Here is a 27,313-nt window from a genome sequence, read left to right as displayed (position 1 = left end):
GGATCTCAGGATCAGACTCAGAATGGTCTGAGCAGGAAGTTCAGAACATGTTTCAATTACTAATTCTAAATCGCTCATCAGCATAAGCCTGAAATGCATACACAGCCACTGGTTCAGAAAAAGCAATTTCCTTTTCTGCAACTGCTAAGAAAGAAAGACCCTGTGTTTGCACAGGTTGGGCCTTGCAGGCTGATTTGACCTTCCAGATGTCTTTAAAACACATTACAAAGCAGACTGCTGCTGGCGTCTGTGAATGTGAAATTTACTGTAGCTTGGCGGTAGTTCTGCAGGCTGTGCAGAAGTCAGGACCTTAAATCCTACCAGCAGTCTCTCACAGATGGTACAGCAGAGGGGAAAGAAGGGATTCTGAAATGCTGAGAGAAAAAGTAGGCCACGTAGCTGCTGATGGTGGTACAGTTGCCCGGATAGCAGAACTGTACATATAACATATGTTGTAACTCAATATTCCCCAGCAAGTCAGAGGCTTACACGAACTACTGTTAAACTCACCAAATGCTCTGCCGTTCATTTTCCCCTGTTAACATGGGAGGATGGATTAAAAAGAGTATGGTCACAACACCTCCTCAGAGACGCCATAGATTCAAACAACGTGGAGGAAATTGCTAACCATACTATCCTACTTTAGAGAAATAGCAAAGAAAATGAAAATGACGCTACATCTTAAAGTGACTCTACTTTGACCTGCCCGGTCTGTGCCTGCTTATTAAGAATACTCTCCAATATTTTAGCTTTAAAAATATGTTCCAGTAAGTGACTATTTTAAGCTCTTATGATACCAGAGTCATAATAATTCACTGGGCAGAAAACTTCCCACAAGGCCTCTAAATATTTAAAATTCTCATGCTCCAGACATGGCCCCTTTTGTGGTTTTCCAGAATTACAGTACATAACCTGAGCAGAGAGATCAGTTAGATAAGTCTTACTGCTGATGATTTCTTGGGGACAACTTCAAGCTTGGAGCACTCATGGGTGAGGGTAATCAAAACAAATCTAAAGCAGTTCTACTATTCTAAAACCTATGATAGTCATCACAGAAAAGAGAGTGTAGATGTTCAGCCACAGGTCTCTTTGCCAGGAGGTCTCTTTTTCCCCCAGAGACAATGTACCAATCTACTCCCATTGAGATGGGTGATATTTGGAGCCATGTAAAATCCTGCATCCCTTTAAACAAATAAGCTGTAGTGCCCTGTAACTTACAAAAGTGTAGAAAAGAAATAGATGTGCTTCTACAGCTCTGTACAAGTTCCACTAATTTTTATATCATCTCACTGCATTGACAGCTCTAAGCAGCTTTCACTATTGAGATGGTGTAATTCATGATGAATACAGCAGCAGGAAGAACAGTATGCCAAGTATGTAATGGAAGAAGCCTTCCCCCTATTCTAAGTGCCACGTCAGAGCTACATTTGGCATCTTCAGTGTCCCATTTCTAGTCTTTAGGAGTACATGAAACTTATTCACCAGAAGCATGCTGTTTCTAAAGCACACTGTGCTCCAGAAACAATCTTTGTGTCCTTGAAGTCAGTCTAGATGAAATCTCACCAAGCACATAGACTGCATGGGCATCCTTCGTGTGAGAGGCAACAAATATCCATGAAAAACTCTCAGTTAATCCACTATAGCAAAGAAATTACTGTGGTCTGAAGGTCAAATGGAATGAAAACATGATTTTAATCGCTTTATCTACTTATAAATCACTGATATTCTAGGTTGCTAAAGTCATTTAGAGAGATTTTCACATAGCAAGCTGGCACTCTTATTGTATATTGACCTAAAATTACCTTCCACAATTCTGTGAATTCCCAGAACATTTTCTGACATGAGGTTTCACAAGGTTCCATCTGGGCCTGTTACAGCTGATGTACATGTACAGAAAGGTGGCTTTTTGTAGCCAATATAAAATTTACCTGTAGTCTGCCTGAACTATTCTGACTCATGCTAACGAACGTCATCTCAAACTGAGTGAGCTGTTACTTTTCCTTTCAATTTTTATTTTTTTCATCAACCAATTTCCTTCCACAGACTTGAAATAGTTGGAGAAAACGAATGAAGACCCAAACTTACCATCTGATTCGGATGCTGCTCTGAAAATCAAGTAGCTGCTGGGAAGAGGCTGAGTGATGGAACCAACATTTTCTCCCTTTGGGCCCTGGAAATGTGAACACACAAAAAGAAGTAAGGCACTGAAGATACAGTGACCATTCAGTGTCCTGCTGCTCTTCCTAGGTAGCATGTGTATGTTTGTGATAAGGAAGAAGAAAAGAAGCAGATGGAGTAATTTAGAGAGATTCATTAGTAATCATGACATTGCCGCTGTGGTTCCAAAGCATTAATGAGCTCCGATGTAAATTGGACTCAGCCTAACCCATACTCAGCTACAAAATTGCCCTATTTATTCAAATCTTCAGAAACGAAGGAATCTCATTCCTATAGCTTAGAAAAAAAGAAACAAACAAACAACAACAACAATAAAACCCACAAAAGAAACAGCAAAGTATTTGTTATTATCCACCTTTGTGTAGCACCTGAACAGACTTTTCCATGCCGCACACATCAATCTGATATGCTAGAGATGAAATACGCTTTAGTGTCACCATAAAAGCTGCAGAGCCTGCACTTCTGTTGTGAGCATCTCTAGCAGAGACAGTGGAAGCTCTTCTGGAAGAAAGGAAGGAAGAAAAGGGAAAACTCCATCCTGAAAGCCCTGTCTGTGGGGACCAGGCCACGCTGCAGGAAAGGAGAAGTAGGAAAATTACAGCCTAAGGATTAAAGATTTCCCAGCATAGACACATTGATGGGCTGCAACTCTTCACCTTAACAGCCAGAAATGCTGAGTACCTTTATACTGGGTTGCCTTTGGGAAAAGCTGCCTCAGAGAGACTGGGAACAAAACCTGGCTTTGGTTGCTTATTTTGCCTTTACTTCAGAAGCTGTTGCAAAAAAAATGATCATGTCTTGTAAACATCCAGCCACAACACAACACTGTCCAGAAACGATTCACATGGAGTCATGACCCATCCTGGATTAAAGCATTTATGTGAACAGTACATGTCTTGATTTTTTTCCTTATCTTCTTCTTCTTCCTTATCACCAGAAGTTATGAAGAAAAAGCTTTTCCTCTACTCAGCAAGCTCAGCTTTGTAGTGTGTATGGTATGTGCTTTAAGTCACAACTTGCTTGAAGTAAATGTGAGTCCTACCCCCACCTTTGCATTTCTGAAGCCACTCACCCTTCTTCAATGCCTTCTCTTCCTCATCTTGCAATGGACAACAAGAAAGCAGATCAAATATGCCAATATCAGAAGTACATGCAAAGCAGAAAAACAATACTCGTATATCTACTATGCCAACTGTAGGGTGGAACAAGCAGTTTTCTCCAAGAATGCTCAAATACAGATTTCCTTTAGTCTCCAGAGAGAATCACAGGCAATGCTTAAAATCTGTAGGGAAACATCTGCAATTTGAGTGTGGCCCTCCCTTGCACAGTCCTTTGCAGTATCCAATCCCACTCTTAGAGAGAAGTTTGCAAACAGCGAGCTGTGTCTCTTACTGAAGACTGCTTCTGGTGTCTGGTAGCTAAACTGTGGTTTTATCTGGATCTCTCTTTTTGAGTCTCACCCAGAGTGCCAAAATATGGAAAATATAAGGACTGCAAGCATAGGACAAGCATCAAATCGTGTCTGTGTCTATGCCACAAATTTGCATAGGAGAGATCACAATCTCCAGCCTAGCCTCTTGTCTCTATATCCGCAGGGTTCTTCTGCAGCCAGGAGAAATTCGGATCTTTGTTACTTGCTTCTTTTTTTCTCTCTCCCACAAGAGGATTAGGTTTCACAAAATTAAGTGTTTAAAGGCTTAATAGTTAGGGCTGGCAATGTTGGGATTCGATTAGTGATCCAGAGCAGAACAGCTCAAGACATTACCAGTGAAATTAATGTAATCTGGCAGGATTCCCAATGGCATTTTTCCTTTCACTGGCTTGCAGCTGAGCAAAACATTCAAGAATTGTAGGTAACACCATTACTTGCGTTTTCAGATCAGAGACTGATGTGTGTTCTGCTGAAGGAAAATCCCCATAACCAAAATGTAGTGATGCAAGAGAGCCAAGGCTAAAGAAAGCCAAGGGGTGGATTGTCATGAAAGGATGGGTCAAAACAAGGTTTTAACAGACATTTAAATTAACACAAGGAGTGATTAAGTCACTTTGTCAAGGAAATGTATTCAGTGGTAATGCATGCTTATGTACAGAAGGGGCTGTTTCCCACAAAATGGAGGAGAGATCATAAAAATAAATACAATATTTCCACCCAGTAAACTACGTTTTGTATCTGCATAGCTGAGATAATGGCACTTTCTGTCTCCCAGCCTTTGAGTATTGCACTTGTCTAGAGTTTAAGACCTCCAAGGCAATGACCATCTTTCACTAAAAGCAACTGTTATCTCTGCTGTTCTGAGACCTGGAGCTCAGCTGCAGCCTATAGGCAATATGGCTAAAAATAGACTATCATCTTCCATCCATTCCTGTTTTTACATTTGATTTGAGACTCAAAGGCAATGACAAACAGGGTGTGTTCAGGCTTTGAAAAGTGGAATAGATTGGCTGGTTTAGATAATGTGTGAAGACACCTAGTCTTGGAGAGTCATAAAGCAAAGAGTAAAAGTGAGGGGAAAATCCCTGTCATTAAAAGTGCTGTTGATAACTGCTAAAGACAAAGATAAAATTAGTGATATATTATGGAGGACAATAAACAACAGCAAAGGAAGTTGCACAAGCCCATTATTAGGACTTCTTTCTTTAAAGAAATGACTCAAAACTCTTAAAATCAACAAATTTCAAGTTATATATATTCCCAGGTCTGAATCCAACTCATTTACCACCTTAAATACTTGCCAGAAGAAGATGCACTCTATTAGAGCCTTCTCACACCATGTTCAGCTAACTCTTGTGTAAGCTCAAGAGGACACACAGACTATTCCAAGGCATTTATTTGGGACTTCTGAGCAAACCCTGCCAGCTGATGGCTGTACACTGCCTTTGCGAAGAAAGAGGACAGATGCCCACACTCTCGTGTTAATTACTAAGTTGGCAATCCTCTGATCCTAGAAATCAGAAAGCATTTATAGGAAAAGAAGTTCCCTGATGCATATAGTTGCCAGCTATAGGATAGTTTTACATCTTACCTACCTACCCCAAATTTCATCTTGCTCTAACTGTAGTTAAAAGATCCTTGCAAATTTTACAAGCCAGTTTAGCCAAAAACAGAAGGTGTTTAGCCAGACCTTATGTCTGTGATGATGGACATTAATGTGCACTTCTTGTTTAAGCACAGGCTTACCTTTATTTCAGGACAAAGAAGCTTTCTTTGCAAGATTACACAAAGACAATTTAGAATAGCCAATTCTGCTCCAGCTGAATTGAAAGAAGGTTGTGGGATGACATAAAACTGTATTTTAGCAGTGTCAGCCTTAAACTGCTGCCAGAGTGCAAAGGGCTTATTTGACACTAGTGGATTCCTTGCTTTGTATTTTGGTGTTCAGCTTGTGGCTGGAAGCACCTATCACACTTAACAGTTCCAGCTGAATTCAGGTTTCAGGAAATATCCTCAAATGCAGCATTCCAAATACATCTCTAGTGACTTAGAATATCACTTCAACTTTAAAACTCAAATCTCTTGGGTTTCCTCTTGTGCACAAACATTTTTCAGAAATAAATTCCCTTCATATTTAACATATTAATTCCTATTTCCGTTGCATATTTTTCTCACAGGACACAAGAATTAAATACACGTACATTCAAAACACACTTATATAATGATAAAAACTCAGTTTCTTTTTGGATGGTTTATAACTAGAGAAGGGCATTCTGGCATAACGTGACACTTCAGATCTGTCAGTGACACTACTTTTCATCGTTTGATTGTGCTTTTGATCTTGCTTCTTCACTATCTCTCCTGACTGTGCTTTTCAGAAGGATTCAGTTGACCTGCCATGTCACAAGGAATTTATTTGTTGATGGACAGCAAATGACTGACAGCCTTCTTGACACATAGTCTGTATAAAAAAGCAACAAAACTCACAGCTGCAGAAGTAAGGCTGCGATGAAACCTTTGCAACATAATGTTAAAGGAACCTGGGTACAAATTGGAGCTGGTCTACTGTCAGAAAACAGCACCTTTTACCCCTGGTTTATGAGGTTCATTTTAATTCTTATTTCTAACCCTAATTAAAATTCCAAGACTTGATATGCTGTATAGCTGTGCTTAAAACAGATTAACTGGAGGGATGAGCAGGAGTGAAGTTGCTCCATCTGTTCTCACAGGGTTTCCCCTCTGTTTTGTTAGTCATCCTGTTAGGTACTCACTCTGTGGTCAACGGCAATCATTTTTGTCACTTTACCAGCCTTCTTCCAGTGTTGTGCAAAGCTGAGTTGTACACCCTTGTCTTGGGGAAGTCAGTTTTGTGCGTCTATTACTCACTTTGACCTAGTGTGTTTTTTCTTTCCTCAATTTATGCATGTTCACCAAGAATGATACACGTGTAAATAATCACAATGTGCTGTGCCCCTTTGATGTCATATTACAACCAAGCTTCAACGTCCTGCATTTTTTCACACAATTTGCCATCACTAACAGCAACCAAGTAACTAAGAATCTAGATATTGTGAATGCTAGATAATGCTAGCTGGTGCTCAGTAGATGTGAGTACAAGCACTCAGACTACACTGACTAATAGGAGGCTCTTCAGCTCATCACAGTACTTACTTTTACAGCCCATATTGACTGATCCAAAGGATGAAAAAGTTTAAAACAGAAGCCATCCTTTTTGGAGGGTCTCTCGATCAGCTCACAAGAATGGAGCAAGATTGTCCCAACCCACTGTCCGATCTTTGGTGTCTTATAGATCAACAGCACTCCAGGTTTCAGAACACACCACAGCTTGGTCCAACTCTTCAGGGTCCCACGAATCTGCAGGGAGGCAGGGAGAGAACAAATTGTTGCACTTATGTTACTCCCTAAAGTAAAAGCATTTATTCAGTATTTATTCAGTGTTTACAGTACACATTTCTCCCAAGCACACAGCATGAGACATTTTGTTTGGAGATTACACTATCTGAGCAGACTTGGAGTTCTCATACCAAAATCCCAGACCAAATCTGGCCTTCAGAGTCTAGTCTTCATATTTTGATTACTCGCTTGGTGTTTGCAGCTTGCTTCAATTTTCAGGTAGCCAGCACTGCTGGCCCATGTAAGTGATTTGTAAATAAGTAAATAATCATGAAGGACGTGCCAATCAGGATACCACACAGAAATACATTGTGGCCAGTCTAACTGGACTTAGAAGTCATTTTAATAATGTTCTGTAGTACAGAACTATTAATGGGTTTTCTCAAATACCCCATTTTTTAAAGCTCCTTCTCTGGCTGGTTTACTTCTCTGTCAAGCTCCATGCATATTCTCTTCAGTACAGAAGACATTAAATCTGATAGCATATATTAAGGACAACAGCTTTAAGAATGGGGAGATTTCTCAGTAAGGATATATTTTGCCTAAGTTCTTCTTGTCTTCAGCATACATCAGGCAAACACTAAGCCTTATTTTTTGTGGGCCAGGATCATTTGTTTCTGAGCCAGAAATCTCCATCCACAGCAGCCATGAGACAGATATTTTTATTAAAAAAATAAACATTTATTTATCAACCACACTGAACGCTACACAAATATTCTGCTGCATGTAGATGAATCTTTGTACAAGGAAAAATTACAGTTGTCATCAGGTCCAATATGTTTCACTCTCTGCTGTGGCAATACAAATTCCAACTGTTAATAGAATAAGCTGTATTTGCCTGTTCTCTCCTCGGTACCAAAACACGCCTATGGAAATAGGTCAGCAGATTCTTTCAGAGAGGAAGAAAGAAAGAAACATCATCACTTCCTTTTGTACTATGCAGTTTTTGAGACCTTGTTCTACTTAAAGACAGATGGAAAAAAAATTCCCCAATATCTTAGTTCAAGTTTTACAGCAACATCACCCCAAAACTAGTCAGTCTTCCTACACTCAGTGCTTGTGCATAACTCTCAGGCAGAGCGAGTATTTCCCATCATATTTTTTCTAGAGTCTCAAAACAATCTGTATGAAATACCTTCAGCCAGTCTGCTGTGATCACTACACTGGGATCCTTCAGAGCACTGAAGAGTTGTTTGGTAGCTCTTTTCTTCTCCTGTCTGTAATTTTTTTTTTGGACCTGGTTCAGAACAGAAAAAAAACCAACAAACACAGTGTCTGTAAGCACAAGGTCTATGGAGGAGGAAAGGACATAACATAATGCATTAAGGGCAGCTAAGGATAGCATAGATAGAACTTGACCCAGCACAGGTTCCCTAGAAGTGAGCACAAAGAGGAACAAAGACATAATGAAAGAACAGATTCTTTCTTTGTTTATGAAGTTCCACTAAGTGGAAACTGATTTTTCTACTTTTGGGAATGTAAAAAGGCTGAATACCCAGTTCTCCTCACCCCTCAAACTAAAGAGATTTAATCTAATTTCACCCAAATCAGATTATTTATACTTTTGGTCTGGGAGACAAATGAGTGTTCAAAAGATAATATACTTAGTTTGCCTAGGCATGCCCCTCCTAACAAGACCAATGAAGCATTACTAACCTCTTGATGTGCCTTACAGCTCTGGAGCAAAAGAACAGAGCAAAATAATTACACTGATTTACTCTGTTTGCAGTATATAACCTAATCCTGTATAAAGCTCATTAATGCTCATGGAATCGAACGACTCCTAAAAGAGTAAGAAGCTTTTTTGGGACTTTGGAGATGACTCAGAAGAGTTCCCAGTGGTTTGTTTGAAAGGTAACGCTTTTGTAAAAGGAAGTCAGCTGATGCTGACTTGGTTGCTTTGCACATACCTTCAGTGTTTCTTTCTTAGTGAATTTGGCCGTGGGAGACACACAGTCTTTGTCAGATCCATTGCAAAACTTATATTCAATCTGAAAAAAAAAAAAAGAGGAAAAGAGAAAATAGGAATGAAATAATACAAAGACGGGCATGCAGAGCTCTAGTGGAGGGTCATTTATATCCTCCAAGAATCCACGAAGAAGCTGACTGCAGATTTCAGCAGCAGAACTACAGATGGGCTCAGAAACAGCATATATTCAGTGAGCTCCATATATCCTCTTTATATCCATAGTGAGTTGGAATACTTCCCATACTCTTCATATTTCTCCCAAGTAGGCATTAATCTTGGCAAGAACAAACCAAAACCCCTATTCTGATGAACATCTTTTCCATTCTTAAAGCATTTCAATTACTGGGATAAAAATGACACAAAAGCTAGTAGAAATCTTTCAGTACTAGACTTGGTATTGGTAATTACATTGTCATAGCTGAAATAACCAGGAACATGAGTGGGCAAGAAATGACCTAATCTCGTTACAGATTATATAGAGAATCATCACCATCTGGCCTTAAGAAGCCAGGCACAAAATATATAGTCACTTCAAATCATGTTTGATACTGTCAGTGCTGTTTAAATTCACTTTCAGAGGTTGAAGACTGATCTCATGTTTGTGCTGATGGGCTGAAAAATGCTTTACTTTGTTAGACAGGGTCACAATATTAGTGTTCCTAAAATAAAGTAGACTTTGAAAGTGTAATTCAGATAGGTACTGTCAGCAAATTGACTAAACCTGGGGAGTGACAAGAGAATTACAGCATGGTCTGGTCTCTGCTACTTCCTAAGTGACCTTAGGGAAGTTACTATCTGTCTCTGTACTTCTTTTCCTTCCAACCTTTCATGTGCCTGATGTATTTAGACTGTGATCTTTTGGGGTCAGACACTGTCTCTCCTATTATACAATGGTTTTACAAAAAAATTCAGCTCTTAGTCAGCTCAATTCAATGAGCTGGACAGAAAAATGATAAAATACGTAAGATTCTCAGTTCTCATCTACAAATTTACACATGGGTTAGGTAAAAACACACAGACAGATGGCCAGATCACAGCAAACAGACCATCGGCTATGCTTTGGAGACTGTGGCAGAAGTACTAAAGGGAGATGAGGATGCATCCTCAAATAAGCATCTCTGGAGCAAAATTCTTTCTGGGTGATGCAGGGCTGAAAATTAGGGACATAAACTGCAGTTTGCAGCAGAGCTAGCACTCATTCATACGCACAGCAGTCTTTCACTGAAAGCAAAACTACATGTGATGCTTCAGAATACATAAAGGGATGAAAACTCTGTGAAAGCACAGAGACCAGTGAAACCTCCACTTTGACTGCGCAGTCCAAGTCCACTTTGCACTGAGCCCACTCAAGGAAAACACCAGCTCTGGGCTCCTGCAAAATACTCAATATTTGTCATTTTTCTCTTAGTAGAAATCTAAGCCAGTCTTCTCTATCTGCAATACAGACTCTGATGCATCTTTCATATTTCTGCACATGGGACTTTGGTGTAAAAGCTCAGGATCCACAGTGGGAATAATTGCACAGATAAGACAGCAGGGTAGAGAACTGTGCCCACAGGGTCCTTGTCACATTTCAAAAGGCAGTGGTAGACACTTGAGAAAGATGGTATAAAGTTTTCTTTATGAAGAAACATTTCTAAGTGCTTAAATGCCTCTGAGCAAGAATCATCCAGAATTATTAAGAGATGATGCTTTCATGGTTTGAGATGTGTCAGTGGTCAGAAGAATTCTCCCCCTTTTCTCCCAATTAGCAGAGAGAACGTCCTGTCCTTGAGATACAATCACGAGCCAACTGTTTGTTGGTAATTTCACAGCCTCCAGCCTGGGAGACCAGACACACAGTGAAACGCTGTGTACCATTCCTCATCAGCCAGCGTGAGAAGCACAATAAGCACAGATGTCAGCGTGATTCTAGGAAATGCTGCTCAGGTGTCTGCAGAACATCAGGATACAAAGAATGCTTTGGGCTTAATTAACAAAAATGAGTTTAAGTGACTGGCTGAAGTGACTGGCTGTCTGAAGAATGACATGTAAGCACTTACAGAAAGGATAAAAATTTGATCCCTCAGCAGACCTGGCGTGAAGAAATCTCAAAGCTCAAGTCAGAAAGGTTTCCAATAACTTCCACTAACCACATTAACCCAAGCTCTAAACTTGCTGCTCATGGGCAGCCAACATTAACACACACAGAGACACTGTCACAGCTCTGTCAGCCTCACCAGCGTCCTCCTTGGAGTCTCTCCAGGTCACTCTAAGATCAGAGTTAAACAACCACAGGACTTCAAAAACAGGGAGAGACAAAAAACAAGCAAATAAACAAACAGAGAGACACTGATTCTACTATTCAGGGCAGCTGACTTGCAGCTCTGTGACCAGGGATAGCGCAAGCCCAATGCTAGCTGGGAGCTGCTGTGCAAGCTACAAAGCCCCAGTGCACAACACCACGTAAAGGGATAGATTCCTAGGCAGCCTCTCTAGGAACTGAATAAATACAATGAAACTTGTTTGAAGTCACTACAAGTCAGTCTTTCACTCGGTCAAAGCAGCAGGATTTAAAGCCCTGCAGGTAGCTGCAGTGGGTTCCTGAACGGCTGCATTGTTTCCTTGGGGCACTGCCACCCCCCTGTCTGAGCTGCGCCCAGAGGTGCTAAATTTGCTGACCCTGTCTGAAATAAAAACCTGGCCACAGAGATGGTGCTTGTGAAGATGGGCTTAAGAATGGATGGGAGTAGCTTAAGTCTCTCACTGCTTGCAGAATTCCTAGGCATAACTCTCTCTGTGCTGCCTTGCCTCCCAAATGCTGAAGAAAGCATTGTGTGATGGATAGTGCAGCTACCTGAAGTTGTCATAACGTGTCCAAGTTTCATGAAGGGAGAACAAATCTTACTGAAATCTGGAAGACAAAGCTTCCAGATGAACTAGACTTGAGACTTCTGTTTTCAGAAACTTGATTGTTCCCCAGATACTTTTTAATTAGGCAAACTGGCTGCTTCTGCCTGTCAGCTTTGCTTCCTTTTCTGGTTACAGGGAAGCGTGATCACAAATCCTAAACAATGATTTGTGTGCAGGTGATCTCCAGTTACACAATGTGAAAAGCACTGCATCTCTAGCTTTGAAGTTCCTGCCTCCTTGCAACACATTTGGGATCTCCAGCACCAGTTCTGCGCACCATAGTCCCTCTATGCACTCTCCATGCTGCTGAGAGCACTGTGCAGCTCTTCCAGATCTAACCTGCTAAGTGACATGAAATAACATGATTTCATGCTTTTACACAAAGCTATCTTAATCGTTTCAATTGTACCTTGTGGTTCAGTAAATCCAGGCCATCATCAAAAGATCCCCAAAACACAGGAGGGCCTTAAGGTACTAGGACATATCAACAGCATTTAATGATGTCTTTTCGTTGACGTACCACCCTCAGCCTGGTAGGAACCCAGGAGAAACAAGCCTTTTTTCATCACGGCAATTCTGCCAAAGACATTGGGATGATGCTTGTCCCAGTTAGCAGAATCTGACCCTCTCTCCCTGCAACAGTACACAGATAGTATTAACCAGAGAGAAGCGGTTATACAGTGGGAGGATAGGGAATGGGTGTCCTTTTTAAAATTAAAAAAAACCAACAAAACCCGAACCAAAAAACACTGGTTTTCTAGTGCAAAAACAGTGTTTTTCTGTCTGCTGCTTATCCCAAGGCTAGAAGATGGTTAATCTGAAAAAAGCCTTTCCAGGGCATGTCACAGCAGTTGTGAGGGTGGAAGGTGTTGCCACTCACAGCTTTCTAAGCAGACCCGTCCTTTCCAGAAGCGAGTGATGACCTTGCTGGGTGGTGATGGGGTATACTACTATCAGAGACAACTTCTGATCCCTGTTAAGTCTCTCCTGCCTTTCATCTCAGTCATGTAGATCCAGGGATCTGCTGCTGATAGTTAGCAGCTGTCACAGTACCCTCATGCTCCTGTTAGGCTTCATAAAAAGGCATACAGGGTCCTCCTCACAACAGTGCAATTCTGGTACGGTGTCTTTTGTGGCCTCCATTGACAAGAGGAACAAAAACCAGTCTGTGATTGACTCTGGTGTGGGAGTTGCCAGCCCACTGTGCCTTGGTTAACTGCAAGAGGAATATGCAGTTTTATTTAGCATAAGCAATCCTGCATGGGACAAACACACATCAATCAGACAGAATTAATTCCAGTCAGAAACACTCAAATAAAATCATTCTCAGGCTGTGGCCTACATGTTAACAGCAGCAACCACTCACAAGTTGCTCTTTTCTCTTTCTTGTATCCAAGTGAAAGAAAGATGAAATTAGATGGAACTTCGAAGGCAGAATAAAAGCAGCTGTAATTAGATGGAACTTCGAAGGCAGAATAAAAGCAGCTGTAGCCATAAGTTATGTTTTATAAAAGCAGAAATAGTCAGTACATGGAAGACATAACTCTGCTCAGGTGCAATTTCTCCAGTGTCTTTTTCACTTATAATTGCAACAGATCTGTATTATTGCAGAAATAAAACTAATGAAGCAAAAGCTCCTGAAGTAACATCAACACCCTGGAAAGCTCAGTGGAGCTTGGTGGAAAGTGCTTCTTCCTATTGATGCAAGTATTCACAGATACCTCAATCCCATTTCAACGACTTGTCTTTCAATTTCCTATAAGCAGTTCCGTCATCAAATGATAGCTAAGAGCTCATCTGAAGCACACCAGAGTCAGTGGAATGGTTCTTACTGATAAAGAAGCTTTGGATTTGGAAGGATTGACCTTCAATTAATATGCTGGTTTATAGCAAATCAAATAATATTTGCCTCCAACTTTCTGGTTGCAAAAAACATTCAGCTTATTTCAGCAACATTACGAAGACACAGTAACTGTGTTTACTATACTGTGATTGCACAGTGATGAGCCCAAATTGCACACCCTGTACAAATAGCTCAAGTGACAGCAATATCTAGGGAAATCATCACTGAAAGTCAGCTACACGAGCAACTTGGAATATCAAGTTATACTAATTTTAGTGGAGTGCTTTGCTCCACTGTGTCAGAATATTGTAATCAAAGAAAAAGTCACAGACCTCATGGGACTGCTGTACAACCATTCCAGTGAGCCGTTCTTGGGAAGAACAGTTGGCAAGTTTAGGATATCTAAAAAACATTTTAGATGAGATAGAAAGCTGCACACTGAGAAAGATGCTGTTTCACTGACCACTACAAATGTGCTCTTAAGCAGAAACCTGTAGCAAAGCTTTGCTTTCCCCTCTAGCTATCACTATTACTCTTGTTTCTAAGCTGAGCTTAAGCAAACTGAGGAACTGAAAAATGGAAAACTTGGACTTTCAGCTTAAAATCTGCTATCACACTGAAGTCTTGAACTATTCTGTCATGTGGAAAAACTCATTCGTGATGAACAAAGTAATCTAAGCTTTGTCCTGCCATACGTCATGTAACTGTGCACACAACAACCACACTCCTACAGAGAGATAATTTTAGACTTCACTGTGGCATTAATGTGGGAATGAAGAGTGAAATACCACTGATAGCCAGCTTCAAGGTTGTTTTTTTCTGTTTGGTCCCCTAAAATAACCTGCAATTCTTTGTGGTCTCTGAGTGCATACTGAGAGATCCCAACTGCTTTCCAGATGGTAGAACTAAAGAGTTAAGCATAGGAAGGGGAAAAAAAAGAGAGAAGATGCAATGCTGCACTCTGCAATGGAAGTGTCTTAAAGGATGCTAACAATGATGAATGAGGCAAGTCATGAGAGAGAGGCTTCGTCTGGTTCTAGAGAACAGCCTCAAGACTGCTCTGAGATTCTTTGACACTGCTCTGTGAGCTCTGGGCACAAACTACATGGATAAAGGGCTCTGAAAAAGAGAAGCTAATATGAGTAGCAATCTGAAAGAAATAACCTTTTGTTGTTGTTCCGGTTAAAAGAAGATGAAAGACACTTCTCCGCAGCGTGGTGTGTAGCTGAACTGTACCATAAATTCGTTTTAATAAAAATAGAGCTGAAAAGTCACAACTGCCATTAAAAATATGTATTACTATGTACACAAACACACTGTAAGGGAATGTTGCAGTATCAGATATAAGGACAGGTGACTCTGCAGTAGACTCTCAGCCAATCTAAGAGCTCACGCACAGTGCAGCATGTTTGGAAGGCAAAGGTTTATAGGGGTTTTTATGGAATGTCCTGCTCAGTGTCTGCTAATGTGGGAAACCTGCAGCCTACTTCATTGCTCAGTGTGAGTATGTACAAAGTGTGGGACATTTTCCATGTCACTGATGAAGATGGGAAACAGAAATACAATTTATCTGCCTGGAGAAACACACAAATTCCAGGTAAGATCTGGAGAAGCAAAGTCCCCTAAGCCCCAGCACAGGGACCAAAGCTTTCATTTCCTTCTCACTGCTGGGTGAAGAGAGTTAATGCATTGCAGTTTATTGACATAGCACTGCTGAAGGAATACTGATTTGCAACAAGGTCTGTTACATCCTCTGTGGCAAATGAAGGGTAAGTATTGATGGCATGGATCTGTTACCTATGGCATTTACTTCTGAATCCATTAATTAAACCTGCACACTCTACTATTAGGTTTCTAAAAATCATTCCCTCCCAACAGTCTGGAATCTAAATACGACCTAATTAGCACAGACTTTTTCCATTGGTTAAAATAGGTGGAATCACTATGTTTAAAGTGAAATGCCATGACAGATCCCTGAGCTCTGGATATCTGGCAGAAAGGTTTCATTTTATAGGCTTATAGCTGAGTGGACACAAAAAGTGAAATATCAAGCAGGTCAAAGATCACTTTGACTAAAGTTCTAGTGTACAAGACATGTCACAATAGGGACTCCCTGATGTCACTAACACTGCAAAGCAAGGGAGGAGAGAAGCTCCTTGGCTGGAAGAGAAGAACCAGGCAGTGTACAATAAGCAAAGCCAAGTAACGTGGAGTGAGAATGACAGGCACTGGCACACAGATCCAGCAAGGTGGAAAGTCACTACAGCCAGCCTCCGAATCCAGTGCTGAGTGCCTGTGCAGAACTTTGAGGCAGGAAAGAAAAAGCAAGCTCTGGCACATTCAGCAACCAAACTCCCATTCAAACAGCATTTCTGTTCTGTGGCTGGACTGACCAATTTCACATCAGAGATAAAAAGCAAAAGTCCTTCTTTACATTCCTAATTCATTGTGAATTTAACACCATTTCTTCTAAGGCATGCAAAAAATCTGTCCTCAGAACAACACCCTGGATGCAGACTTTTGGTCCTATGCTTACCCCATTGCCATGAAAAGCCAGCACCTGGGCTGCCATCAGGAACCTTCCTGAAAATGCAAAACTAAGGCTGGTCTGCAGCTTGCCAGGTTCCAGCAAAAGCAGGGAATATGCACATGAGCCCTTGCTGCACACTCCTAAAGCTCCTCTTATCACCATCTCCCCACACCGACCTCTGCCAGGGCATCCCTGTGAGCTCCAGGCAAGCAGACCCAAACGTGTTTGAAGGTTCAAGGTCTGTTTTTGTGTGTTATAAAAAATCATTTGTCTCCAGATGCCTCTTTTGTGTTATATTTTCATTTTAGCTGATGCCATTTGTATTTTATAGCCTCAAAGTTGGATAAATGTAGTTAAAAATTTATGAACAGGCCTTGCTTCTATTTCTAGTTACCCTCCAGAAACACATTAGGGAGCTGCAGCCAAAAAAAGCTTGCACATGAATCTCAAAGCCAGATCTAATTTAAAGGTTGATGCCATCTCTACAGGAATTCAAACCCAGGCACTCAGCAACTCTAGATGTAGAGTGAGGTTTTGAACACCAGGGTTCACATCCAGAGTTTTTAAATCCAGGCTCACCTCTCCATAAAAGATTTGCTGGACATGCTGTGCTCAGGAAAGCTCAGTTAGTTTGTGTTCCTCACTTGTTACACCAGTTCTCAGAGCTCTTTCCCAGGATCTCAACTCACAGCTGCAGATGCTACGCAATGCATTAAATATTAGGGCTTTATCTCCCAAAACAATTTATGTTTGCTTTGCTGATCGAGAACAGCAGGAGACACCTCTGCTGGCAAAATTAACCTTTCAACCCTAATTATTCATATCCAATTACATCGTTAGATGAGGCTCAAATAAACAAGATTCTGCTGTGGCAGGTGCTATCAAGTCAGATGAAAACATAGGTTTCCCCATGACATTACAAGCATCCCAAAATATTCCCTCTTTCTCTCTCAAAACATGCACACTCAGCTCCTGCAGAAACAAAGGGAGAGGCTTTCTCAATAACTTTAAAAAAGAAGGTAGTAAGCAGGATTAATAACTCAGCCAGGAAAAAAAATGAAAGCAAAACCAGGGATGCAAACCTATCCCACAGTACCTTGCTAACTGAGTTTGGCGTCTGTGGAGCCTCATCCTTCAGCATTGATGGGCTGTTTCCTTCCACATCTTTTCCTGCAACAAAGCAATGCAATTCAGAAACAGAGAATTTCTGTGCAAAATCATAGCAACTCGTGGTTCTCAGAGGGCTACTGCTTATAGCAAGCAAGAGGAGCAAAAGCAGGCACACCAAGATCACAGAGTGGGATCCTACAGGGTTTGAAATATCCTGGGTCCACATGCTTGGACTTTGTAACAAGCGCTGTTTAAAAGTTAAGGTTGAAAACATTAAGGCAAACCAATACAATGTTTCAAAGTCCAGCATTTAAATGCTGGAAAATACCAGAAATAAAGTTGGTTATGCATTCTTAACCAGCTGCCCTGTGTGCCTGTGTTATGATAGAGTCTTTAATTACATTACCACAGCCTGTGCTTCCTTACATTCCCCATGCTTCATTCCATGCAAATAACGAATGGAATTCAGATAATAAGCAGCTATTCAATATGTTATCCTGTTTGGTCAGTATCTGGCAACTGCACACAGATGCACTTGATAGCATGCTTTGTTGGAGAAATAATAACCGTGATCATAAAATGTAACAGAAGACAGAACAGCATCTAGACATAATTAGTAGAATAAAATACTGCAGAAGACCCATGTCTTTAGACCAAATTAGCTGTTAAAATAAGAAACACATTCAATTAACAAGTACTATTTACTATCTGTGATATTCCCATCATTGCGGAGAAATGCATTTTCCATTACCTAAATATACTAACATTGAAGTGCATTATACACATTATATACTAGTATGAACATGTCTGGTCTTTCTCTAAGCAATAAAATGTAATGATAAATTCTGTTCTTTTTGCCAACTGTAATCATGCCCTTACAGTAAAAGAAAGCCTAGAGCTTCTATTTAATAGTCAAAAAATAGCATCTAATGAGGCTAGCTCTTTAGTGCAATGGCAGACATTGTTATCCAACTGCAATATCGTTTCCTACACAAAACTGTTAGCAATTGGAGCTTCAGAACCAGCAATACATTGAAATGCAACCCATTTGCAGCACACTGCAGACAAGGGAACTGTTGAAAATGTTTTTAAACACCGTGTGGGCAAGTCTTGGAAACAACACCAAATACAAAGCCAGCATAGCAAAACTAATTCTATTCAAGTCAAGCAGAAGTTACCACAGATGTAGTAAAAGCCATAACATCTCTGGAAGCTTTTGGAGAAACCTTATATGAATCTAAGCAATGTTAGAAAAGCTAGCCATCAAAGCTTACGGACAAATAAATATCCTCCTGGACATGTTCTGCACTTCCATTACGGGACATGTTGGAGAAAAGAACATCCAGCTACAGCTGGGATTGCATCTGTGCTAGAGGGCTTCACCCATACAGAGACAGGACGAAAAACCTGCTCTTCCTACAGTCATCAACTGGCAGTCTGGCATATCAGCTTTACAATTAGAAAAGGCTCCTAGGTACAGCTGTCCCCAAGAGAAGATGTTCAACCTTCCACATGGTGGCTGAAGGTGCTGGGCATTCAGACGTGTTTCTCATCCTGTGGCATGTATCATGCTGTGCCACATGCACACAGCCATACCCACGCAGAAAGAAGATGTCCCCAGATCTTGGAGAAGAGGGATGGCACGTGCCCTGTCCACATGGGAACCGAAGGAGAGGGAATACCTATGCCAGCATGCAGGAAGGTGGTGCAAGAAGAGAAACCTGCACCCCAACCTAGTTTCTCAGCCATCACTTCTCCTCTTGCAACACCCAGCCCTAGATAAAGCACTTGCAAACCTAATGTGCAAGGGTGGGAGAAATTCCAAAGGGGCAGGATAAACGCCAACACCCTGATGTTGACAGGGCATGCGAGACAGTCACATGATTGCATGGATCACGACTGTGTTTTTCCATCTCTGATAACTCATTTCCCTATATATTTTCTGGACAGAGGCAGATGAGGTTAGAACAAACTCACAAAGCCATGCAGCTACTGTATTTGTTTCCCATGAACAGTTTTTTCTGCTCTTGTATGGGTAAGTAACATATGTCCTCAAAGTTCAAGTAGAATTTGTGTGAGTCAGCTGCTGCCAGCTCCAAGGGGAAGGCATCTATTAACATAACATAATTCAAACCTATCTTTATTAAATCTCATTTCTTAAATTAAATTTAGCTCCAGGCTGGTACCCATACAAAAATCTTGCACACTTTTCCTTCTCTTAGTAATGCAAGTAAAAAAGGATTTTGCACCTAAATAGAATTTTAGGTGCTACTGCATTTCTATCTCATAGGACTTAATGAAAAGTGGAAGCATATTAACTCTTACTCATAGAGTTTACAAAGACTTGTAAGATATATTTATGGAGCAGCGTATTCCAACTTCTTATTTCAAATCTGTTCAGTCGATTGGCACTTGTAAGGCTGGAGACTTTTCAGAGGAGAGCCATCTCAGCTGTCTCAAGCAGACTGGCTGCAGCCATGCGGAGGGAGAGAGCCCTTATTCGGAAAGAAAGCTTCATTAAAACCATGTGCAAGTTTCTCAGACACCCACGTACATAGTTAAGTGCAAAGAAAGCCCAAAAGGGAGTCCCACCCAGAGCACAACAGACATAGCTGTCTCAAGAAAATAAATAGGAAACCGCACAAAAACATAAATGGAGCTAAACGTCAACAGGCTGAAGTTCTTATCTCTATAATCAAGAAAACATAACACTTGTGACAGAAATAGTGCCGAGGCTCTTTTATCTTCAAGTGCGGGCGGCTAACATGGCAAGCTAAGAAAGATCCTCCGCAAAGTAGCCTAGTAGTATTGTGCCAAATAATTAACAGGATTCCAGGAAGGGAATAAACGATGCTTATGGAAAAAGCGTTCACCACGTCACAAAGAAAACTGCCAGCACTCCAGCCTTAAGGTTACAGAGCTGAGCTCCTGGTCACTTCTTTTATCTCCTTACTGCCATGCTTAGGAAAAATAAATACACAGTTCCTTTCCAGAAAAGTTACCATTTCTTTTATTCTGCTTTCTGCTGTGCATCCATCCAATGGGTACATTTGCCTTTCTTCTTTATAAAGCATCACACAGTAAGCAGAGCAGATCAGTGGTAGGATGAAGTAGAAGTACTGGGTTGTTGAAGAGTTGAAGATTGGCTCTGCAAAGCATGAACTACTATTTTAATATTTTTCGGATGAAGTAACTGGGTAACTACAAGAGAAAATGTGGGCTCTGCCTTGTGGCAAAACTATTGGGAACGAAACGGGCCCCGATGCCATGAGCGTTACTGCAGTACATGTCAGCCATGTGGCCCAATGTATATACCGGACTGAAATTCAGTTCCGTGTGTAAAATTCCCCTGTTCATTAGAGCGCAGCTCTTCAGATGCAGCTAGGCTCATCTGAACTTCTATTTAAAGGCTCCATGTGTCCCAGCCTAGTCCAAGAGAGATTCTCTAAAAGAGCTTTTGGCTGCTCCCCCAATAAATGTCCTTCCTTCTGAACACGAGAAGATTCTTTCCCCTTACTGCTACATGAAAGACATGAGTAAGGAACTCGCTTCTCCCAACTTTACAGACGTTCTAAAAAGAGAACGTTTTCTTCAACTTTCTTTTAGTTACTGTTATTGCTATCACTTAAGTATGAAAGCAAGAGACAAAAAGTCAGAAGTGTTATTTGAGATGGTGACCTCTGCTTTTCTGTATGTTTCCTTTAAAAAAATAATCTCACTGTATGGAACCTCAGTGGCATATCTTGCCTGAGGTGTAAAGCCTGTCATTTCCATCTCACTGAATTATTTACTTGCACTCCTTGGTTGTCGCAGGGCTAATTCTAGGCATTGGAGCAGTGAGACCTGTAGCTCCAGCTGCCGCACACTACACTACAGTAAGGCAGGAACTCACTGCACTCTGCTGCCTGCAGCCCCTACCTGACACAGCCAGCCCCGCCCCCTGTAAAGAGAACCTCCAGAGCCAGACAGCACAACAGGAAAACCCTCAAGAACTCAAAACTTGTGTAAAACAAGAGAGAAAAGTGGGGAAAGAAATACTGAACACAGCTTGTGGATGTAGACTTGCAGCTTATCTGTAGTCATAGCAGCATCCTTCAGAGGGTGTGGAGAAAGTGGGAGGGAAACAGAGATAAATGAAGCAGCTAAACCTGGACAGGAGTTAAAGAAGAACCCACTGTGGGAAATGGCAACTGGATGTGATGGAAAACATGAGCAACCCAAAGAGATGAAGCAGCTCTGCGGAGACCAGGGAAGAAATGAAAAGAGTTAAAAATGTAAGGCTAGACAAAAGCCCAGACTCTGCAAGGAAACCCCTGTCTGAAGTGGTAGCTTTTATTTGTTTCATGGGGATATTTGGCACATGCCCTTCCTTTATATTACAGTGAGTTGCCTCTGTTGCTGATACCAGTGTTGGAGGTTACTCTAGTACTCGGGGCACTTGTTCTGCTGAGCCTAGCACAGACACTTTGAGCCGGCTCTCAGAAGGGTTCGAGGAGAAGTGAGGTGACATGGGAAACTGAGGAAGTGATTAATCCCTCCATGATCAACTTTCCCTGGTGTCTGTGAGATTATTTCAGTACTGAAATACTCCAGTGAGGAAATCAGTACCTTGTAATGTATGAGATTGTAGGTGTCTCATTTTAAGTTTTCCATTCGACTACCAAGATTTTTTTGAAGCTTTTCAGTGACCTCAACAACAGCAAGGATTAGTCAGCATTGCTCAAAATTGGTTCCCATCTACCTTGAAACAAGCATCCAAAAATAGAAATACCTGCAAAGTCAGAAGCCCTGAAAACCTTTGCACTTAAAGATACTTAGCTCAGGAAACCCAGACCTGGTTTAGCTCTACATCTGCAAAGCTGGAAGAGTCTGCCAGGTGCTACATCTACATGAAAACTGAAACCTTTCAACATGCTGTGTTCTTTCTCCAGATTTCAGCTCACAAAGGTGCTGTGAGATTTGATTATTTAGCACTGACATGGCAACTGTGAATGACAGCTCTGTGAACTTGTGACTGTTCCCTGCAGTACTTGTGTACTGGAATAGAAGCATTGTTTGCAGACTGCAGTCAAGGAAAGATCTGAATGTTTACTGAGAGCAAAAACTTCTCAAACAATAATGAGAGATCAGTTTCCTTAAAAAAGGGGGCTAACAAGATCAAAGCACAAAAGACATGGAGAAGGCTTAAAGCCAGTCTGCCATTCACTGCAACGTGTCAATATTCCTGGTGCTTGCAGCAATAATTTACAGAGCATTATCTAGAAAAAGCCCTCTTGTAATATTTATCCTGGGCTCAAAATCTGAACAGGAAAACTTGCCATTATGCATTTTCAACAGGGCCCAGGAGGTAGCTTGAAAGAGTTCAGTGTTTAGGGTGAAACATATCAAGTACCTCAGAGTGGAATTGCCTGAAAACATGACTCATTTCTGAAATGTGAGGCTGTGCTGTACTCAAATGGGTGCAAACATCAACTCTGACGTCCTCTGCTCCCACTGAACACCATGGCAGTGAAGTGGCACCATGAAAACAGCGCTGGCTGGGATCCAGTGATACCCTTGTTGCATGAACAGCTTCTCTCTCACTCTCACATTAACTCATTTCTCTTTGTTTCCTGGCAGAGTGCTAAAAAACAGTCTACTTCAGTCAAGCACCTGAGGTTCTGCACTGAGTTTCACATGTGTGGGAAAAGCAATACAATAAAAACAAGACACAGCACATCTTGCACTGACAGAGCAGAAACCTACCTGGACTGAGTGGATAGATGTCATTGTCAGCCCCAAAGAACAGATTGCGTGTCAGCTTGCGAGGATCAACCTTCTGAGGGGTGGATGAGGCTGGGCAGAGGGAGAACCTGCGACGAAGAAAGTTCTCCTCCTTCATGGCATGAGCTGTGGGGGTTTTCTGAAAAGGAAAGACAGAAAGAACAGTTAATTTACAGACATGGGAAATCAAAGTTCCAAGCGCAGATGACTCCACTGCTTCAAAGCTGCTTAATCCTAAGTAGTGTGCCAGATCTTTTTATAGAGTGCCAAAAAGCTATGTAGGGGGGGAAAAAGTGGTATAAGTTTAGTAATAGTTAGGCTATAATTACTGATTTGCTGACTCTCATTATTTGCAAACTGCAAGGAAACAAGACTGCTCTGTGGTAAATCCAGGCAGCCGAATATCCTCTTCTCTACAAAGATCTGTTCTCAGTGATGGCTACTTACAGGGTCAGCTCAGCATACAGCCGCTCAAATTCATCTTTTCTGTTTGTTTTTAAGACTTTGGAGTCTCTTTCATAAAAGTAACTCTGTCAGTGTTAGCACCAGATCCGCAAAAGTTAGCCCTTCATCCAAGCTGTGTGGAGGATGACCAGCTGCACTGACTACAGGTAGCAGCAAGATGTGTGTAGGAAAGTGGGGCAGAATAGATAGTGTAACTCCTGTCCTTACTTAATATTACAGCACATATAGATAATTTCAGTTTACTTTAAAATGACAGATCAGCTGGGTATTTTGATCAGTAAGATAAACCTTGCTTTTCTGCAAGGGTAAAGGACAGCATTTGTCTCCTTCAAAGCCTCCATGCATGTCTGCAGAAAAGCCCAGTGGCACTGGGCTCTTTACCACCACTTGGCCGATGCATTAGACTATCCTGACTGAAATTAAAGGATTCTTTTGTAGCCATCCAACAAGCAGCTCTTTCTTAGCCCTTACAAATAGATATTATGATTGCTGCCTTCCTGAGTTACAAGCGCTCCTCTCTCCCCATGAGCAGTCAGAGGAAATGCAGTGAGAAGTACTAACCCAGCCTTTGGGCTGGCATTACAAAACACAAGGTCTGCTCCATCCCCATGGGCATTTGCTGTATAAAGAAAAACCCTTCGAGATGGGACACGTTTCCTGAAAAAAGCCTCCAAGCTTTCCTGTCTCCTTCAGGCTACTGGGAAAGTGTAGCAGAAAAAGAGATGCAGTCACAGGGTGTGGTTCAGGAGGGCAGGACCAGGGCAAAGTATCTCAGTATTCACAGGGCATCTTACACAGCACCGGGCAGAAAACAGGCTAAAAGCTGAGACATTCTGCCCTGTCCACTCCACCTCCAAAACCCACAGTTTTTGCATTCATTCAAACACGTGAATTAAATTGGGAACCCTCAGCAGCTTCCTGGGGCTGGAGCTCAGCCTTCACAGCTGATGGGCATATACAATGAATATGTTCCAGTGTGGCAATCACCCCTCCCGTGTCTTTTATTCAGCCTCTGCCCATTCACCTGCCCTGCTAGTCACAGTAAATGGCAGTCCCAATAAGAATGTTTGGGTTTTTGTTTTTGCAGTTACATTTATTTACACAGGAGGTTTCATTGCCTTTATAACTTAGCTGAGATTTATAAAGTTGCAGTCTGCTCCCTCCTTCCACAGGAGACAACCTCAGTGCCCAAGAGCTTAATGTGATGTAGACCAGTCTGAAAGTTTTTACCAAACATATGTGAGCCATCAGATGAGGGTATGTGCAATACCCAAAGTGGGGTGAACCGCTACCAGCTGTGGCAAGCTCAGGCCACATAGCTGCAGTTCGTGGGGGACCCATGTTCCCCACTGAACCTGTATGACCTATAGAGGAAAAATTAAGGTCTGTGCAGTGCTCTGAGGGTACCATCCCACAAAGGCATTGCCACCTCCATCCTTGCACTGTTGAGGTAAGATGCTACAGACTCAGCAGCACACAGCCACTCAGCAGAACTCTTGGTGGAAGTGTTGTACGTGAATGCCAGGATGCTGTGCACCTGAGAGAGCTGCTAAGAGCAACCCTTTGCTCAGCACGCCATGCAAAGCTGTGCTGCTGTTGTGTGATGGCAGTCAGGTAGCTCATTTGCTTAACATTCAGCATTGTAAATGACCTTTGTTTGCACAGATACCACAGTGAGCAAATTTGTGGGGGAGCAAAATCAAAGATAACCTAAATCACAAAAAGAGAGAAGAAAAAAATACAGCCAGTTACATGTATCAAAGAAAATATTTAAAAATAATCCAGATCTAAATAGCTGGGTTTGGAATGCTAACACTGAGCTATTTTCTGCCCTTGTTCCAGAAAGGCCGTCTCAGCTCTCTGCCTCTGATGCTGCTCAGAGGAAAAACAGATCTGTGAGATAATCTCCCCAGAATGCAGTCATCTGGCAAGACCGTGCCAATCATACAAGAAGGCAGAAGGCCCAGGTCCATACAGTGGAGAGCAGGCTGGGGGACAAAAGGCATCCCTGCATCACTTAAACACAGTTCTCACAGTGGAGACATTCCAATACAGAACCAAAGCAGCAGCAGCAGCATCCCTCTATCATACTGTTATGCAAGGCACGTCAGTGAAGAACTGACCACCAACCCCTGCTGCTGTCAGCAGTAAAGCTGCCCTCAGTACCAGAGCAAAAGCAGGCTGTGCATCAGACTGCACACAGAACTGCAAGTCCTTTCCACTGCTTCTATATTTACCATGCAGAGATGTGACAGATGCTTCACAGAAACCCTTTGTGTGGGGGCTCTGGGAAGGCAGAGAAGGCAAAACTCAAAATTGGGCAAGATTTGCAGTAGGCCTTCACATAACCCAATCCCTTGTGTAATGCAAAGCAACAAATTTCATCTGTGCTTTGCATTCTCTCCAAATCTGGCAGATGAGACAGAGAACGGTCTAAAAAAGATGTCTTGACTCAAAGACTCCAGCCAACACAAAATCCAGGAGCTCTCTTAGAATACTAATCTCGCTGCAAAAAACATCCTCATTTTAGCTCCTGCAAAAATTCAGCTGGCTGTTAGTCTTGCTAGATTAAAAGTCCTGGAATTTGCAGTGCATGTCATTTCTGGCTTTCTTTTCTGTGGTCCTGAACGTAAAGCTAAAGGAAAGGGGAGAATATGGAGAGCTACTGAACACACTGGCTGTCAGGACTGGCCCTTTTGTGCTGACAGCTGGTGAAACAGTAAATGTACTAATAAATGTGAGCTACTCACAGGAGCTTAGATAGGAATAAATAATTCAGTATGGAAAAATAAACTTCTAGCTAACCCTGTCTTGGAGACTACTTTATCTTCTAGGGACTTGAGTGCACTCTCACTAACCTTGAAGATGACATCAAGTTGACGGGAAGCATCAATCTGCCTGAGGGTAGAAAGGCCCTGCAGAGGGATGTGGTCAGGCTGGATCTATAGCTGAGGTCAGTGGGATGAAGTTCAACAAGACCACTTGTCAGGTCCTGCATTTTGGTCACAACAAGCCCAGATAATGCTTGTGGCAGAGTAGCTGGTAAGCTGCCTGGAGGAAAAGGATCAGGGGATGGTGGTCGATGCTCAGCTGAACATGAGGCAGCAGTGTGTCCAGGTTTTTTCCAACATTAATGATTCCATGATCTTTCAAAACCAGTAATACAGAAGACAGAAAGCCTGCTACCATGAAACACAGGACAGTGTAAGAGGTGAACTTTAGTGAGTAGTATGGCCTAACACGACTTTTGCTCAGAGGTAGCTTCTGTACAGCCCAGGCAAGAGCAACGTGGCAAGAGTCATTTTCCCAGAAAACTGCATAGCTGCAATTAAAGTGAATGGGAACTGCCAGTGTCCCCACGTCCAGCGCTAGCCTGGTTTTGGGCAAAGGCTGTGACTACCACAGCTACGAAATGCACTGAAGCAGAGATGCCTTGCGTGTGGCTGCGCTGCATTTTGAGCCCTTTGTTCTTGTTGGGAAGACAGTGTTGGCTTTTAGTAACAGACCCAAGGCTCTGGGGATGGAATTTTCCTGGATCCATCTTTAAATTTTTCAAGTCGCTGATATATAATTACTACACAGCTAAACACTGTGCAGATATGATCCTGCCCCTATACTCTGCAAACTGGTGAGTAGGTTGGTTTGCTTACTCTCATTTTCAGCATCTTAAAATAGATTGGAAATATGCTCTATAAATAGTTAATTAGGGGTTTGGGT

General features: G+C 41.8%; 1 protein-coding gene across 19 annotated transcripts in view; it reads right to left on the bottom strand.

The window, feature by feature from the left end:
- The window catches only part of OSBPL5 (oxysterol binding protein like 5), a 149,562-nt gene that overhangs the window by 28,448 nt on the left and 93,801 nt on the right, over positions 1-27,313 (bottom strand). For 16 of the 19 annotated variants that reach the window (XM_015864185.2, XM_085548653.1, XM_015864189.3 and 13 more), the window contains 6 exons: positions 23,114-23,270; positions 17,355-17,428; positions 8,935-9,015; positions 8,160-8,261; positions 6,782-6,985; positions 2,086-2,170 (listed from right to left, as the gene is read on the bottom strand). In XM_015864185.2, coding sequence (XP_015719671.1) covers positions 2,086-2,170; positions 6,782-6,985; positions 8,160-8,261; positions 8,935-9,015; positions 17,355-17,428; positions 23,114-23,270 — 703 coding nt within the window. The remainder of the gene's footprint in view (positions 1-2,085; positions 2,171-6,781; positions 6,986-8,159; positions 8,262-8,934; positions 9,016-17,354; positions 17,429-23,113; positions 23,271-27,313) is intronic. The other 3 variants (XM_085548664.1, XM_085548665.1, XM_085548663.1) reach the window with 1 other exon arrangement.

The sequence above is a fragment of the Coturnix japonica genome, chromosome 5 (genome assembly GCF_054131305.1).
Source record: "Coturnix japonica strain WE chromosome 5, WE-NBRP24, whole genome shotgun sequence".
In the NCBI taxonomy this organism is placed as follows: domain Eukaryota; kingdom Metazoa; phylum Chordata; class Aves; order Galliformes; family Phasianidae; genus Coturnix; species Coturnix japonica.
Note: the sequence above shows the minus strand (reverse complement) of the source record. Positions and strands in the feature narration are given on the sequence as shown.